This window comes from Triturus cristatus, chromosome 5_1 (assembly GCF_964204655.1).
Source record: "Triturus cristatus chromosome 5_1, aTriCri1.1, whole genome shotgun sequence".
In the NCBI taxonomy this organism is placed as follows: Eukaryota; Metazoa; Chordata; class Amphibia; order Caudata; family Salamandridae; genus Triturus; species Triturus cristatus.
In genome coordinates, this window is record NC_140587.1 from 1,002,418,606 (window position 1) to 1,002,435,509 (window position 16,904).

Below are 16,904 nucleotides of genomic sequence, written 5' to 3' on the forward strand. Positions count from 1 at the left end.
AGTCTATGCCCAGAACTTCAACTCTGCCAGTCGAGTACTTGCCCTTAAACCGCTAACTTCATTTTTCTCATAGGGTAACATTGACTGGCTTTTTCTTGAAAATTCTTCTGTGTGGACTTTTCAAATCTTCAAATAATCACCAAAAATCAGCCGAGTGATAAAAACGAATTTACTCACCTGCTCTTAGGTGAGCTCCCAGTGCTGGATCTTGGTGCCCAGCACTGACTCTGAAAATTACCCACAACTATACTTACCTTTAACTCATTTTTCTTCCATAGGAAACCATTGACTGCTTTTCTGTGAAATTTCTTCTAAGTGTTGATTTCTGCAATTTCTAAATATTCATCAAAAATCGTATACCATCTGAAAACGTAATTACTTACCTGTTTTGGATAAAGGTCCCAGTACTGAGTCTAGACACCCAGTACTGGATTACAGAAGTAACGATAACCTACTGTACCTGTAACCTAGATTTCCTTCCATAGGGAATCATTGATTGTTTGCTCTGAAATATTTTCTAAGTGCTAACTCTTGAAATAGCTAAATATTAGTTAAAAATCATTACAGTACCAAAGTCGACTTTCAACAGCTGATTATGAGAACTGACCCAGGACTGGATCTAGGATCCAGGCCTGGAATTACAAAAGTAATCTAAAAAGTAATGTTGCTTATCATTTGAATTTATCATTGAGCTCAATGTATTGTGTTTAGAAATAGAGTTGCCTACTGCAACTACTTGTAACTGTTTACTAAAGTCTATTGCATATACAAAAGTATTCTTATGAAACCTCTCCTGTCGAGAAAGTATATTTTAATTCCAATTGTTGATTCTAAAATAAAACAAGCATATATTTTTTATATACAAACCATTGGCCTAGAGTTCAGTTATTGAGTGTGTGGAACCATTTGCTGACTGAGTGTGTACAACAAATGCTTTACACTGTCCTCGGATACTGCCTTACTGCTCGACCAGGCTACCAATTTGGAGAGTAAGGTTATATCTAACTTTAACCTCTGTTAAACCCTTGGGGTCTGTGGACTCTGTACACCCTGTACCTATTAAGGAACAGTATATACAAAGCCGTTTTCTCAGTTTCCAACTGCTTAATATAGCCGTTCAATCAGTATGCATACAATAAATCTATGTACCACAAGATAATTGGGCCCTCTGTTTTCATTAATCCTTGAAATTGTAGGGTTGGGTGCCAGCTACAGTCAGACCATAAAGCAGAATGAAAAAGTGAATATATAAAAGCATGTTTGTCAGCCCTACTTTGTCTATCTCTCCTTCCTCCTTACAGTTTACTTATTTAGCATTTAACCTTGTATGCCTCTTTATACTTTTCTTGTATTGACGTGTCCTTTTCAAGTATGGCGAACCGCATTATTTCTGATGGATACATCTGCCTGTGGATCCCTCATCTTTACCCAAATCGTAGCATTCCACAGAAACTTCTCCATAGCTATCCCACGTCGACGAGGACGTTCTAATGCCACGCCTTCGCACGCATCTGTGCGATGTCATTGGAGCCATAAGACCTTCTCGGTGTGCTGATAGCTATTCCCTTTTTCCGCACCGTCGACGCGTAACTGTTTTCCCAGGCTCTTCGTTCTCCGGGAGATATCTTTTATTCTGTAGGTGTAACTTAGTTACTTGTGAATAAGTCTCTGGCAAGGAAGTCTGGCTTTAAACAGGTGTAGGGAATGCAGTGGTCAGATGTCTATTAAACCGCATGAAGACAGTCTCTGGTATTTGCCATCAGACCATGACTTTGAAACCTGCTCGTCATGTCGCCAGATGAATCCGAAGGCCTTAAAGGAAAGGGAAGCAAAGTTGTTCAAGTTAAAAGCTAAGAGTCAGAAGTGAGGTTGTGGGAGATCTCTACCAGATCTTGTGCTGGATTTGAGAGGCATTGATATTCCTTGAATTGGAGCATCTCTTATCCCACATTAAGGGGTTATGAAGCGAGCTAGAGTGCAAGACTGTGAGTGAAAGCTGCAAGTACTCAAACATCAAGTGGCTTGCAAAGTAGAGATCTTCATTTACCTCTGGTGGAAAGAACACAACTGGAACATACACATGAAAGGGTGGATAAAGTGTAGGGAGGTGAGCAGCACACATGCAAGGAAAAGTAGATGTATGGAAAGTTATATCTGAAAGAAACACATTAGTTATAGATTCCTTACCTTCGAATTACCCCCAGGCGTCAGACTGGATCTGGAATGTTTTTTTGTCAGCAGTACCTCTGCTCTCGAAAGGTGGCATCGGTTGGCTCTGCGTCCGTCGTTGGCGTCGTGGTTGCCGGGATGACGTTGCGGCAGCTACTTAGACGCCGCCCTCGCGCACTATCGGGTCTTTCTCTTTTTTTCGCACCAGCCAGCGCAGATCTGGGCAGAGGGGTACCTCTAGACATTTTTTTGCCCGGCTTCAATCCATGCGGGTCCTGTCATCGGAACATGTTGACGGATCCGCACCACGTATTTTAAATTTTTTTTTGTCTGGAGCGTGACCACGACCCCAAGTCGTGCTCTGACTGCCGATCGATGCTGCCCAAGGTTTTGCGCGAGCGGTCCCGAAAGCTGCTTGAGCACCGGCAGTCGGCTCCGCACCGTTCAAGGTCCTGGTCGTGAGGGAGGTCAAGGGACCGGTCACCGAGCCACCATCATTCGGGTTCGAAGTCTTCGCACTCTGGGTCGGGTAACTCAAAGCATAAGTCGAAGAAGCACGAGGCTCTTAGACTTCTCCTCGGCTGACCTGACGAATGCGGGTGGTGCCCCTCCCGCGGCTCTTCACGCGGAGCCCGAAGAGTCTACTTCGCCTTTCCTTCCCTTTCCGGGACCCGGAGTGACTCCGTCCAGCTTGGTATGTTCTACGAGGCAATGCACGCCATCTTTGTGTGGCCTGAACCCGCCGGCTCGCCTTCGGTCCTGCAGGCTCATTTGGGGGGCCTAGGCCTATTCTGCACACGTGTCTGGCTCCGGCGTAGCAGGCCCCGTTTGGATTCAGGACTGGCTCCGGATTGGCGCCTGTTGAGCTGATTACTCCTCCTCTGGTGCCTCTTCCTCCGGCTCCATGACCGCGTTCGACGCCGGTCGGCCCCCCGGCCAGCGTCTACCCCGGTCTCCATCCCGAAGTGGCCCTGGAGCAGGACTGGCATCGTTTGACGCCAGAACGGCGCCAAGAGGGTTTGTTGTGCCCCTGTTCACTCCTGGGGTCCCTTTTCAGCCAGATTGGCACCCAGAGGATGAGGACTGGGAGGGGTCAGGAGACCCTTTTGCTGAGGTAGAATCTGAACAGGACTGGAGAGAGGAACTGGGGGATGCCAGTGGTCAGGACACCTTCCCTGACCTTGGCATGTTTTCTCCTCCTACCGTGTCTATGGAGGAGGGAGCTTCGTACGCAGTGGTGTTGCGCAAGGCAGCTGAGGCTCTCAACCTCTAACTCCCCCACTGTGGCAGTCAGGGCTAAGCTCCTGACAGAGGTGCCTCAGCCGGCGGTGAGCTCTTTGGAGCCTCTGCTTCCGTTCAATGAGGCCCCTACTGACATCCTTTTGGGCATTTGGTCAAGGCCCAACACGGGGTTCCCGTACACAGGAAGATTGCTGCCGGCTCCGGGCGACCCCCACTTTCCTTTTCCAATACCCCACCCCAGAGAGCTTGGTGGTACAAGCCTCCACTTCTAAAAGCGCCTTCCCTACCGCTCCACCGGAAAGGGAATCCAAGAAGCTGGACCACCTTGGAAAGAAAATGTTCTCTTCTGCCAGCTTAGGACTGCTGTCTGTAAACACCGCATGTCTCTTGGGCCGTTCCCACTCGGTGTGGGATAAGGTGGCGCAGGTGCTGCTCCCGTGTCCAGAGGAGGCCCAGACAGTGCTCTCCCAGGCTGTTGCTGCCGGTAGGGATGCAGCAAAGTTTGTGATACGTTTAGGGCTGGACACCGCCGACTCTCTAGGCAGAACCATTTCATCGTCGGTAGCGCTTCGTCGCTGCTCCTGGATGAGGTCGACTGGTTTTTCAGGGGATGTCCAGAACACCTTGATGGACATGACCTTTCATGGCCGTCTCCTTTTTTGGCGACAAAGCAGATAAAGCTCCAGAGTGTTTCAAGGACTTGCGGGCAACGGCCAAGTCCTTGGGCCTCTCCACCCACCCTGCGCAGTCTGCTTTTGGCCCCTTTCGTGTCTACGGAAGGGGTGCCCCGCTACGTCCTACCCAGAGCCACAGGCCGCAGCAAGTTACCCAACCTTCACGCAGCTGGGGACGTGGGAACTACTATTGTGGTTCCGGCGGTCAGCAGGCGTTCCAGTCCACCAACCCCCCTCTGCAGCAGCCTCCAAACCCTCCTAGTTCAACCTTTCAGGCCCATCAAACACCTTGGGGGCGGCAGGATTCGCCATCACCTCCCCCACTGCGCTCTATCACGTCGGCCAGGTGGGGTTTGCAAATAGTCCGAAAGGGCTACTCCCCCTTCGAGACTACCCTCCAGCCATGCCACCAAGATACCAACGCATGTCGGAGGATCATCTGGCCCTTCTCCAGCAGGGAGTTACAGCTCTCTTGGCCAAGGGAGCCATGAAGTGTGTTCCTGTCCCATAAGTATGTCGTGGTTGTTACTCCCACTACTTTCTGGTCTCCAAGAAGGACAAGGGCCTGCGTCCTGTCTTGGATCTCGGGGACGTCAACCGCTTCCTCCGGAAGGAGAAGTTCAAGATGTTGACTCTTGCTCAGGTCTGGTCTGCCCTCGACCCGGAAGGCTGGATGGTAGCGTTGGACTTGAAGGACGCTTAATTTCATATCCCTGTCCTGCCGGCCCACCGGCGTTACCTACTGTTCACAGTAGGCCACAAGCATTTTCAATTTACCGGGCTCCACTTTTGCCTTACCAGAACCCCTCCGGTGTTCATGAAAATGATGGCAGTGGTCACAGCTCATCCGCGCAGATGAGGGGTTTCAGTCTTCCCCTATCTCGATGACTGGCTGTTAAAGGCGGGCTCGTCCCTGGCAGTTGTCTCCCACCTCCAGACTACGGCTGACCTGCGTTCGCTGGGGTTCTCCATCAATGTGCCATAGTCACACCTGATTCCCTCTCAGAAGGTTCTCTTCATCGGAGCGGTTCTGGACACGGCGCGGTTTCAGGTACATCCTCCCGAACAGCGAGTCTGGGATATTCAGGCTATGATTCCGATCCTTCAGCCTCTATCTCTGGTTTTTGATCAGAATGACTCTGAGGCTGCTGGGCCTCCTGCTTCCTGCTGGTCGATCATATGTGGGCTCTGCAAGTGGGACCTGAAGTTCCAGTTGGCGCAGCATATGGGGAATCTGTCAGATTGCATCCAGATCTGAGGGCACTGCTCATCGACTGCAGTGGTGGCTCACGAACCAGGATTGGGTCAATGGCAGATCCCTCTCCCTTCCCCAACCAGACCACACTGGTGACAGATGCATCCCTTCTGAGATGGGTCGCCACATGGGAGAGGTGGAGATCAGAGGCCTCTGGTCTCTGGTGAGTCTGGGCTCCACCTCCACCTTCTGGAGCTCTGGGTGATTTGTCTTGCACTGAAAGCATTCCTTCACTCTGTCTGGGGAAGAGTAGTGCGGGTGTTCACGGACAACACCACCGCCATGAGGTACTGCAACAAACTGGGAGGGGTGGCGTTGTGGACCCTATGTCAAGAAGCCCTTGAAAGGCATAACTCATCTCTTTCCTCCTAGTCCCTTCGTTATGCCTCAGTGTGACTTGAACCTGGTTTTAACTTATTGAATGTGGGCTCCCTTTGAGCCGCTTCACAAGTGTCCTTTAAGACTTGACTCTCAAAACTGCGTTCCTAGTGGCCATCACCTCTGCCAGACCAGTGAGTGAGCTCCAGGCGCTTTCTTCTAAGCCTCCTTTTCGCTTTGTACATCCAGACAAAGTTGTCCTTAGGACTCCCCGATCCTTACTGCCCAAGGTTTTCACTGCCTTCCACATCGGGCAGACTTTCACTTTGCCCACTTTTCTGGGTCATTTTGTGTATAAAAGCATGCTATTCTGTGGCTAAAAAGAAGCCTCCAGTGGGGCTATGCGCCCATTCCACCAGGGCGACGCAGCCACTACTGCCTTGGGAAGAGGAGTTCCTCTGCATGACATCTGTCAGGCAGCTACGTGGGCATCACTGCACACATTTACCAAACACTACTGCCTTGACAGTCCAGAGAGATGACTTCTTTGGCCGTTCTTTTCTCCAGGACTTTCTGGTGTGATCTTGGTTCGCATACCCACCACCGGGGTTGGTATTGCTGGGGTATCTATTCTAAGGTAAGGAATCTATAACTAACGTGTTTCTTTCAGTTGAACAAGTTACTTACCTTAGGTAACCATATATCTCTAAGAGACATATATTAGTTCTAGATGCCTTACCGCCCCATCCATCTTCCCCGTTCTGCAAACTGATTTCTAGGGTTAAGGACATCCTTTCAGGGCCCTAGTTTTGTGCACCAGTGGTCCGTGACTTGCATGGCTCTGCGTTTCTGGTGCAGAAAGTCATGTACAGAACTAACTTCAACGCGCGAGGGCGGCGTTTAAGTAGCTGCCGCGCCATCATTCCGGTGACCACGACCACGACCACGACAACGACGACGGACGCGGTGCCGACCGACACCACCTTCCGACGCGCAGAGGTACTGCTGACAAAAAAAAAACTTCCGGATCCTGTGACGCATGGGGATAATTCTAAGGTAAGCAATCTATAACTAACGTTTCTTAGATATATGGTTACCTAAGGTAAGTAACTTGTTCATTTAGACTTACTGATTTTGAAGAACCGGTTTAGTTGATCTCCAATACTCTATTGGTAAATCAGCATCAATAAAGGTTGATTGTTGGTGTGCAGCAGTTATTATGCCTGTACTTTATTTTGGCATAATTATGGTATGCATTTTTTCTTCAGTTTAGTTTTGCCTTTGTTGCTTACTATAAAATCTTGTCAGGTGGCAAGTGTTTAAGCATCTGTACATGGTTAATGAAATTCCAGTGTGGCTCTAGAGTTTCGGTATTCTATTCTGAAAGGATGAGGGAAGATAAATTGCATTCTCAAAACATTGCATGAGGTTCTAACTTGACTGACTTCTAATTTTGTTTGAAAAATATTAACACTGTTTTCAAATGTCTTGCAATAAATGTTTATTTTGTGGTTGTTACAAACAGGTTCAATTGGTGTTAAAGAACTTATTTCTCCCTCAAATGAAGAACAGCAGCAGAACAGGGATACTGATTCTCCTTGCAGCCAGCTCGTGAGCTTGTCCAGCACTCAGCTTCTCTCTTCTGGATCATCAGCATCTTCTGTATCTTCATTGTCTGGAAGTGACGTGGTAAGCTCAAATTGCTATGCCAAGGTGTTTGCAATTTGCCTAGTGTACCAGTCTATACCAAATCAGTACTGGAGTAATGAACGACTAAAACCAGGGCCTTCATTCTACCCCAATGAGTGTTTACAGCATGTGATTCAAATGGAGATCGCTCATGTGGTCTTGTTTTTTTGAAGATTTTTTGTTGATTTTTGCTAGATCCAAAATCATTCCGAAGTTTGCGTCACTTGTATTATGTTAACAGGCTTCTTTCATTGATTTAATACATCAAATTTACTCAACACTTGTGGTCTGCTGGAGGAGAACAGTAATAGGGGCCCACACTATCCAATTCCCCCCTAGATTTTCAGGTTTGTGCGGGCAGTCATGCTATGTGTGTGTAAGTATGTTTATATGGATATGTGTACATATATATTTTCCTCTGTAATGCTACAGGGATGAACCTACCCACCCCAATATTGTCCCCCTGTTTTTTTTAATTACCATTTCAGTATTGTAGTCTCATTAAACACATTAACCACTTACGGCACTCCTGGGACCTGTGGCTCTTTGGAGGACCTTGATGGCATGGTAGACTTCCTTAACACCCTCTTCTGCGGTCATTGTTGGCAATCTCCGTCCAAGCCACCAGCACAAAATCCTGCTTTGATATCCGGCTACTTGCTGACAAACTCACTGCTCCCCAGTACCCTAGCATGGCAAGTTAATGAATCTCATTGTGCTGCACAGCGAGTGCCTCACTTCATTACAGCCCCCTTTAAGCATTGTAGTACCTTAATTGATCGCCCTTAATGCTGCAATATTCTGTACTGCTTTACATTGACCATGGAAAACCTTTTTCATCATTATCTTCCATGGAAACAATAGAAAATGTCTGCCCCTTTCCCACAGTGCCTTTTACTGGCAGTTGCCTCCCCTTGGCAGTTATTTTTCTTGCTCCTGAGAGAGGGATCTCCGAACAAATGTGAGGATTTTACACCTCAACCTTTTTTCCTGTGTTAGTGCTGAACTGGACATCAAGTTACATATGCCATCCAATGCACTTGTTTCAAGCTCATTTAGGCAAGGCTTCATAATGCTTCCCCTTTCCTCAGTGTCCCTAGTGTGTGTGGGGAAAATGCAGTTATTGATGCTCATATGTTCTGTGCAGCCTGCCCCCTCACCCCACTCACACCTCACACTGTCAAGGAATGACACTTGCCCCCAAAAAATCAGACCTTTAAAAGACAGTTGGCATCAGATTGAGAGGCATTCTTAAATATGAAAGCAGAGAGAAGAAAGAAAAATGCTGCCTCGTCCTTACAAGGACTCTTACTAGGGTTGAGAATAAAGTGTCAGACTCCATGGTCATTGTAGCTGTTCTAGAAAAACGACAAAAGCATTGATAACTCGTTCAAAAGCATCAGCGGTGACCTGTTTGCTGTCAAAGTATGTACTAGTCTCAAACATTGTCAAAACAGAAGGTCAGTGCCAAATAACATCCGTCGATTCATCATCCTTAATCATATAGTCATGCCCTCAACGACCATCTCCAGCAACTGCGCTAAAACGTGTTTCAGTGGCTTCACATTCAGCGATGGTGAAAGCACCAAGCTGATCTGCGACATGCCAGTGGCGTGAAAAACCAAGATTGACGTCTCAACCCAAGTCTCCTGCACTGTGATCTGTGCCACCATCCGCTTAATTATTTTATGTTGCGCTCAGACCTTCAGTAGATAAGCATGCTTCATATTCACCAAAATACAGATCGGAAACTTATATGCCTCTTTGTTGTAGAGTAGCTACATCACTTGATCCTACTCTTTTACCTTATTGACTGTTACAGCTAATCATAGCTTTTGAGAATCAGACTGACACCTTGATCTTTATCCTCAAAAGCGTCTAATGTGCTGCCAGTTAAAGTGGAAACCATCTCCTCCACAGGAGTCTACAAGGAGCAAATCTTATTCTCCTCCCTCTACTCCTATAGGTATATAACAGAGATCATACGTAAGATCCCGATCTCTTTATTAGATCACGTATGTCTCGCACATAGTACACACACACCTGTCTCAAACAAGAGCATCACTAATGGCTGGCTTCCTCACAATTCAAGCAGTGCTTGCAAGAGGAGCTGATGAAACTAATATTGCATTGGAGATTTTGCAACCACCAGTTTCTGTCATACTCCAAACTCTACAACTAAGGGAAACACTAAAACTTCTAATGCCTTAATTACCAGGCCTTTTAGAAATAGCATCGGAATTTGTCTTAACATATGCTGCATTCAAGGTAGTATCAACTTACCCAAAGAAAAAATAAAGACCACCTCAACAAGATCTGGATTTTCTAAAGGCTGGCCCAAATCTGTATTCTGAATGTTGCAGCAGTCTTGAGACCTTTATCTGCGTCTGTCATTTGCACTGTTAGAAAGGCAAAGCAAGAGGTTAAACCCCATTAGCAAAATGCATACTGCTTTTGCTCATTTAAAAAAGGGCAGATTAACAGTACTATAGAAATATCACTCAGAAATATGGGATGGCATGCATATTTCCTTCCTGATTTGCCGAGATATCTGCAACAAGATTTGATAGAAATGTAAGCTTAGTTGTTTGTTTTCAAACCAGGTAATAAGCTCTACAGTCGACTGCAGAAATAGCTGCTACAAGATATTTTACATGATATCACTTTGAGGAGGCATTCATGGCTTAAACTGTCAGTCCTGAAGCTAGATGTGCTTTAGAAAATGGTAGATCTGCCCTATCCATGTTAGTTTATTTGCACAGCCCACTAAAGAAGAGATGTTGCACATGAAGAATGAGGCGGAGAAAATTAAAGCGGTCAACCTAAGAGGACAAATTCTTTTTGCAACAATACAGACCCAGAGAGAGGCCATACTTCCATGCAAGAGTTAAATTACCAAGATTGTCGTACCGCTCTCAAGAGGTGTCAAAGAAATCGGTACCACAAGAAATTACACCCCCACAATCACCTCTCTGGAAAGGTCTTATTCTAGAGGAAGATACAACAGCAAAATTGACAATGAGGCTACAACTCCCCTCATGCATTTTTCTGCTTCTGAATGAGTGGTGGAGTCCCACCAGGAAGAGTAGAAATTAATCACCACAGAAAATGGGTCAATAGCATATCCATTGAATAAATGTACTGCAATCCCACCCTAGTATTTCAATTGTTAGTTGTTTACATTAGGGAGTCACACATGCTACTATCAAAGTGTGCAAAACAAAAGATCCCATTGAAAACAACAAATCAAGCGAAGTGTACTCAAGCTACTACTTAAAATTAAAGGTCATCCTCCATATTTCAGGCCGGTTCTAAAGATCTATGGTTGATCAAAAAAATAATCCTTAAGAAAAAATCTGGAATCTCACTGCACCAAATTTTCCCGCAAATGACAATTGACTGTTGTGTAGATCTCCAGGACTCCTATTTTTTATTTTTCAGTTTGTTAATCAGAGAATCCTTCATATTCACAGTGGAAGGTTATTACCAATAAACTCTTTCTTTTCAGACTAAAGTCAGTTCCCCTACACTTCTTAAAATGTTTGGCAGTTGTAGCCCAACTATGAAATATTTGTTTACCCATATCTCTGACTAGCTTACAAAGACATGTACTCAAAAGCAGAACAGGATTTCCAAACTACTGCAGATCTGCTAAAACACTAGGCTTACAAATCAGTATGGAAATCATTCCAGTGTCTTGTGTACTTGGTAGCCAAAATAGCTACCAAAGCAAGTGTCAAATGTGGAGGAGGGAGCTTAATCTAATCTGATAGACTTCTGGCTGCAACTTCTCTGCCTTAGAAGTATCCCCAGACGTCCAACTAGATCTATAATTTGTTTGTGAGCTGTACCCCTGTGTACTGTTAGGAGCCGTTGTCTGTCTGTGTGTAATGTTGTCTGCACCAGAAACCTCATGCGCGGTGCCTATATAGGCACCACAGCGTGCTGATGTCAGTTCTTTTCTTTCTGCGTCTGTCACTGCAGATCCTGTAAGAGCTACCCCAGTCAATTTTTGACTGAGCTTTTTTTTTTTTTTTTAGGAATTCTCCTGGTGTGGCATTGGTGTCCACTAGGACTGTCAGCTTCAAGCCCTGCGGCGACTGTCATCAACAGATGTCGGTGACAGACCCGCATCTTCTTTGTCACTGATCCCTTGAGCGTGACTACAACAAAACCTACTCCCATTGCTTTGCCATGCACTCAAGTCCTTGAGGGTGAAGTCGCTCAAGAACTCCCTGCTGCCCGATGGCCCAGCTGTCTCGACCACGGCTGAGAGGAAGATCCTGTGTTCGGTCACGGAGTCCAAGATCCTCGTTGCTTTTAACTAGTCAGGCCACTCTTAAGTCCCCCAAAAAGAGGTGAAGTAAGAAGTTATAAGTCTTCAACTTCACTACATCTGTTGCGGTCTTCAGACTAGACGAGCGACCATCATGTGAAGCTAGGTGGTTGAGCCGGTGCCTGGGCTGACTCAACACCTCCCTGTGATTTCGGGAGCTGGAACAGCTCCCGCTCAACTTTAGGAGTTTTGAGACCATGTGCCTCATATTTCATCACCAGTTCCCACCGGAGAGCCTTCGGGTTCCACATCGGTGGCTCTGCCTCTGGTGCCAGTCGGGCCCCTTTGATCCACAGATGAATCTGGACAAGAACCTGTCGTACGATCTCTACCTTCTCCGTCTCCATCCCCTTCTGATTCCGACACTGAGTAGGAGGGCCATCGTGGACTCCAGTGCCAACTGGACCCATGCCTTCCTGTCCGTTGCCTGAGCCCTTAACCTATGAGCTAGGACTCAGAAGATTAGGAGGGGTCTCTGGACCCTGACGAATACCAAGCCCTTAGATACCAAAATGGACTGAGTACTTGGCAGAGGCCGTTGACTGGATGGTTCTCCAGATACTGCTGTGCTTTCTCCCCCTACTGTGGCTACTGATCAGGGAGTGTTTCAATTGGTGGTAAGGGCGGCCAAGGTCCTGGACTTTAGACTACCCTCACTGGCAGTCGAGACTAATTTCTTGACAGATGTTTCAGCTGTGGTGACACCATCAGTACTGCTTCTCCCATTTAATAAAGCCCTTTCCGACATGTTGATTGCTTGGTCCAAGTATAGCCCTGGGGTTCATGTGATCTGGACATTTGGCCCACCCGCGTTGTAGGGGACCCCAATTTCGTCACACAATAGCTTATCCAGGAGAGCTTGTTTGTCCAAGCCTCCACTTCCTGTGTAAATCTGGCACATCCAGCCATGTCTATACTCTCCCAGCCACCAAGCCCTGCACGCTTTCCAGCCTCTGTTTGGCAGAGGACATGGTACCCACACTCTGTGGGTCTGGCTGCCAGAGGTTGGGCCAGTCCATGCCTCCTCCCCACCCACAGCTTCCAAACCTTTATAGATGATCCTTTTGCCATCATAAGCACCCAGTGGTAGGCAGGGCCCTTCATCACCTGTCCCACTGGGGATTTATAATATCAGACAGTAGGGTATTTCAGATTGCCTGAAGGGGCTACTCCCTAAAGCCCAGCCCCCCCCCCCCCATGCCGCATGCTTGCAACAGGCTAATGGAGGACAATCTTGCCTTTCTCCAACAGGAGGTGACTGCTCTTGACCAAGGGAGCCATAGAAAGGGTGAGTATGCCAGAAGTAGGTCATGGTCGCCTTTCCTGCTTTTTTGTAGTGCAAAACAATGACCGAGGCCTTTGTCCTATCCTAGACCTGAACCCTATAAATTTCTTCCTTGAGGTCACAATTACTTTCAGTTCACAATGCTCCCTTTTGGCCTTATCCTCGTCTCTCAGGTGTTCACCAAGGTGATGGCGGTGGTTGCAGCTTATCTGCGGAGATGACTGGAGCCAGTCTTCCCTTATCTCGATGACTGACTGAATGCTCTCACCTCCAGACTACGGTGGACCACCTTCAATTACTGGGGTTCACTAGCGACGTGCCGAAGTCGCACCTGACTCCCTGGGAGATGCTTTCTTTCAATTGAGTTATTCTGGGCATGGCGCGGTTTCAGGGCTATCCTTCCAAATGGCGAGTCCAGGATATTTATGCTTTGATAAAAATGTTTCAGCATCTATCCTAGATTTTGGCGAGCCTGCCTCTGAGGATGCTGGGTCTCATGGCCTCCTGCCTGTAACACATGGCCACTGACATATGCAGTATGCGGGCTCTGCAGTGGGATCTAATGTTCCAGTGGGTGCAGCATCAGGGGAATCTCAGATATGGTCCAGAACTCGGAGGGAACTGCACAAAATCCGCAGTGGTGGTTATTTCATTGGCGTCCTCCGACCCAACTCTCTGTCCCTTCCCCAACCAGATCTGGTGGTAGTGACAGATGCAAAAACCAAAGGAAATGATGGACGGAGTGTTGAACATTGCAAGCACTCTCCCCCCCCCCCCCCCCCAATCAACTGATCTGGGTTTAATCCATCACCGTTCTTTAGCCTACACTGCCACCCCAGTTCAGACATGGCCATATGGAATTCAGTCTGACCCTGTGCCTCATGGGAACAGTCCAGCCCGAACTGCCAAGCCATGTCTTCCCTGGACCGGAAACAAGCTTCCTAGGACCGGTTTCTGGCATTTCAGCCGTCTTCAGCCAGGCTTGCTTGAATCCAGTGGCAAAGTGAGCAATGGCTTGGCAGTTTGGGCTGGACTGTTCCCTGCTCTGAAACGGATTACTTGAACATGGGTTTCCCCTTTAAGAGCTTCAATATTCCACACCAGTTGTCAGTTCTTTGTGGCTCCGCGCTCCTGGTGTGGAAAGTCACAAAGTTACTGATGGCATGCTGGGGTGGCGCCTACATAGTCACTGCACATGTCACATCTGGCGCCACGTGGAGCAGATAGACGCCACTTACCGGCGCTCAGGGGTACTGCTCATGATCGCTTTCTGGATCCAGTATGATGCTTGGGGATAATTCTAAGGTAAAGAATCTGTGGCTATTTAGTCTATACCAGATAAGGTGTCACTGAATGTATGTAATTTGTTCTCCATGGCCAAAGAGAAAACGGTTGGCGAGAGGGCAACCCTCTCTATCCCAAATCAGCCTAATTTGATTTGAGAGTTCACCTTTTTATTTATTTTTTCCCATGGTTGGAGATGATTGGATGTTTGCTTCTGTCCAAGCCCTTATCTCAGGTCACCATCTAATCTTTAAAGTTTCAGATGGGAAGGATCTTTCGATTCTATCATATGTCCTCTTTGCATCTTGTGAGAGAATGACTATTTGTGTACTGGATTTTTCAGCAAATTCAAATGTATCAACTCCCAATTGTGTATTGTGACTAGTCTAAGAATGAAACCAGATTGGCACAAGGATATAACCTTTGGGCTTATTTCATTCAGGTGAGTAACCAATGTAGGTGTGAATATTTTCACAGTAACATTCAATAGAAATCTAGCTGTCTACAGGAAACTTAAGCAGATCTTTATCTGTTTTTAATAGTAAAATAATGGTTGACTTATTGATTTAGTTATAGATTTGAAACCTAGGCAATGGTTATACACTTGACAGTGGTTGTAATCTAGCTTCTAATAGGTATTTAGATAAGAAATAATCAATGCCTTAAGCTTTGTTTCCTTCCAGTCTCTAAAGGCAGCCCTAATTTCCTCAATTGGCATGGACTCCTCCCTATGTTAATAAATCGTAGTCCAAATTTGGAGTGACTTCTGTCTCTAAATATTAAATTTAGATTTCTTCTATGGGTTTACACGTATGAAGGTTTGTATGGTAAGATTCAGATTCTTTCAATATGGCATGGGTTGACTCTGCCTTGAATCTAGTTGGATGTAATATCTGGGACATTGCAGCATCAGTTTGTAAGCTAAAAGCCTATCTGCTTTTTAATCTTTATATTTTTGGTTTGCAGGTTTGCTTGCTGCCTCTTACGTATAGGTGTTAAGTTCCCCTTTAGTTGTAGTGAACCTTTTCTAAATTTTCTATAAGCAGTCGTTTATATTTTTCTAATGGAGTCAGTTATGATTCAAATTGTTGCTTTATCTTACAAAAGTCTTACAAAAGTGGTATCAGTTTGTAAAATACCTCTTATTACTGCTTTTAAGGCATCCCAAATTATATCCATGCAACCTTTTCGTTATTTTCTCAAAATTGTTTTAATCCTTCTGACACATTCTGAAAGTGGGACCCCTGAATGTTACCTCTTTGATAAACCATCGAGTGGGTTGCAATGGTAGTGTGGAAACATCTAGATGTAAAACCACAGGTGCATGGTCAGGCTACACCTGTCCCTATATTACCAACTATACGTGGTGTCAGCCTGTTGCTTATTAGAAATAAAACAATCCTTGTAAGTGGTTGTGTATAAGTAAAATGTGTAGTTTGTATCGCCTAAACTCTGCTCTCAGGTCTTGCATTTCTTGGAAGTCGCTGGTTATTTGTTTTATGGACCTGTCTGGTTCAATAGTACATTGTAGTACCTCCCCCACTCCTACACTCCAGCACGGGTCTAAGTTTTCATGGAAAAAATACTCTTGCCAGGAATACTGCTGTAAAGAATTCTTCCCTTTTCTTATTTGGGTCTTAATCCTAGAATTAAGGTCCATCTAATAGGCCCCAGTTCCCCTTAACCCCTCTCCTGCTACCAGTTATGGCTTTTCTTCGCTATTTAATTTTAAAGGAAGCTGAAAATTAGGGAAATTTGAAGCTGTGAGCATGGAGCTAAAACCGGAGGAATTATATTCTTATTCGCTGTGTCCCTTTTGAGACAAAAGTAGAAATGTGCAGGGTTTTAAATAGAGTCCGACCGGCAGGTTGGGAATTGGTGTAGCAGAGATGGCAAGGAAAGAGGCAAGGTGAGTGAGGCAGTGAATCGAACTATGGCGGTTTCCTCTCTGTATTTTTACTTTTACCTGCTTGAAGACCTCTCCAAGGGACAGATTTCATCAGATTTTGTCAGCAGCCAGTGATCGGATTACTGGCAATAGGTATTGGCCGGGGCAATTTCTTTTTTGCAGTTTGGAGGTTGGTATTACGTTAAAATATGCCCGATAAAGAAAACTGCTCATTTGTTCATTTCGAAGCATTTCAAAGCTTGCTTGGCTTTCTGAAATGTACGGTTACAAGCTTGCACGCTGGGCCTCTTGTGTACATACACTACACATTGCCTGCTCATTATGCACACACTTTGCATCAAGACTGTTCAAGTCCTGTGGGTTGAACTTAGCACACGCCTGTTACCTGTACATGTAACTTGATCCCCGGGGGCTCTCGCTGTGAAAGCTCAATCCTTGACTGGCCAGTGGAGACAAGCCAGACTCTAGTGCTAGTGCAAAACAAAGGTGCAAAATCTTTTGCACAAGAGAAATTAATATTGGGTGGGTACTGCCCCCCTCCCTCTCGACTTTTGCTCTTTGTTCTCTGAGGGAGTAAAAGAAATGGCTTCTTGAAATGCCATAGTACCAAAGGCCTGTGAACCCTCTGATTTCATTCTGAGTGCCCTTTCAAATCTGCCCCTTCAGCGTTACAAGATCCGCTGCAGATCTTGCATCGTTCACCCAGAAGCCACACATGCTAAAAAAAACTGTCCCCCCCGGGA

The 16,904-nt window shown here is 46.2% G+C and overlaps 1 protein-coding gene across 1 annotated transcript in view; it reads left to right on the plus strand.

The window, feature by feature from the left end:
* The window catches only part of TENT4A (terminal nucleotidyltransferase 4A), a 535,327-nt gene that overhangs the window by 376,763 nt on the left and 141,660 nt on the right, over positions 1–16,904 (plus strand). Inside the window, exon 10 of the mRNA XM_085606105.1 lies at positions 7,184–7,347. Coding sequence (XP_085462231.1) covers positions 7,184–7,347 — 164 coding nt within the window. The remainder of the gene's footprint in view (positions 1–7,183; positions 7,348–16,904) is intronic.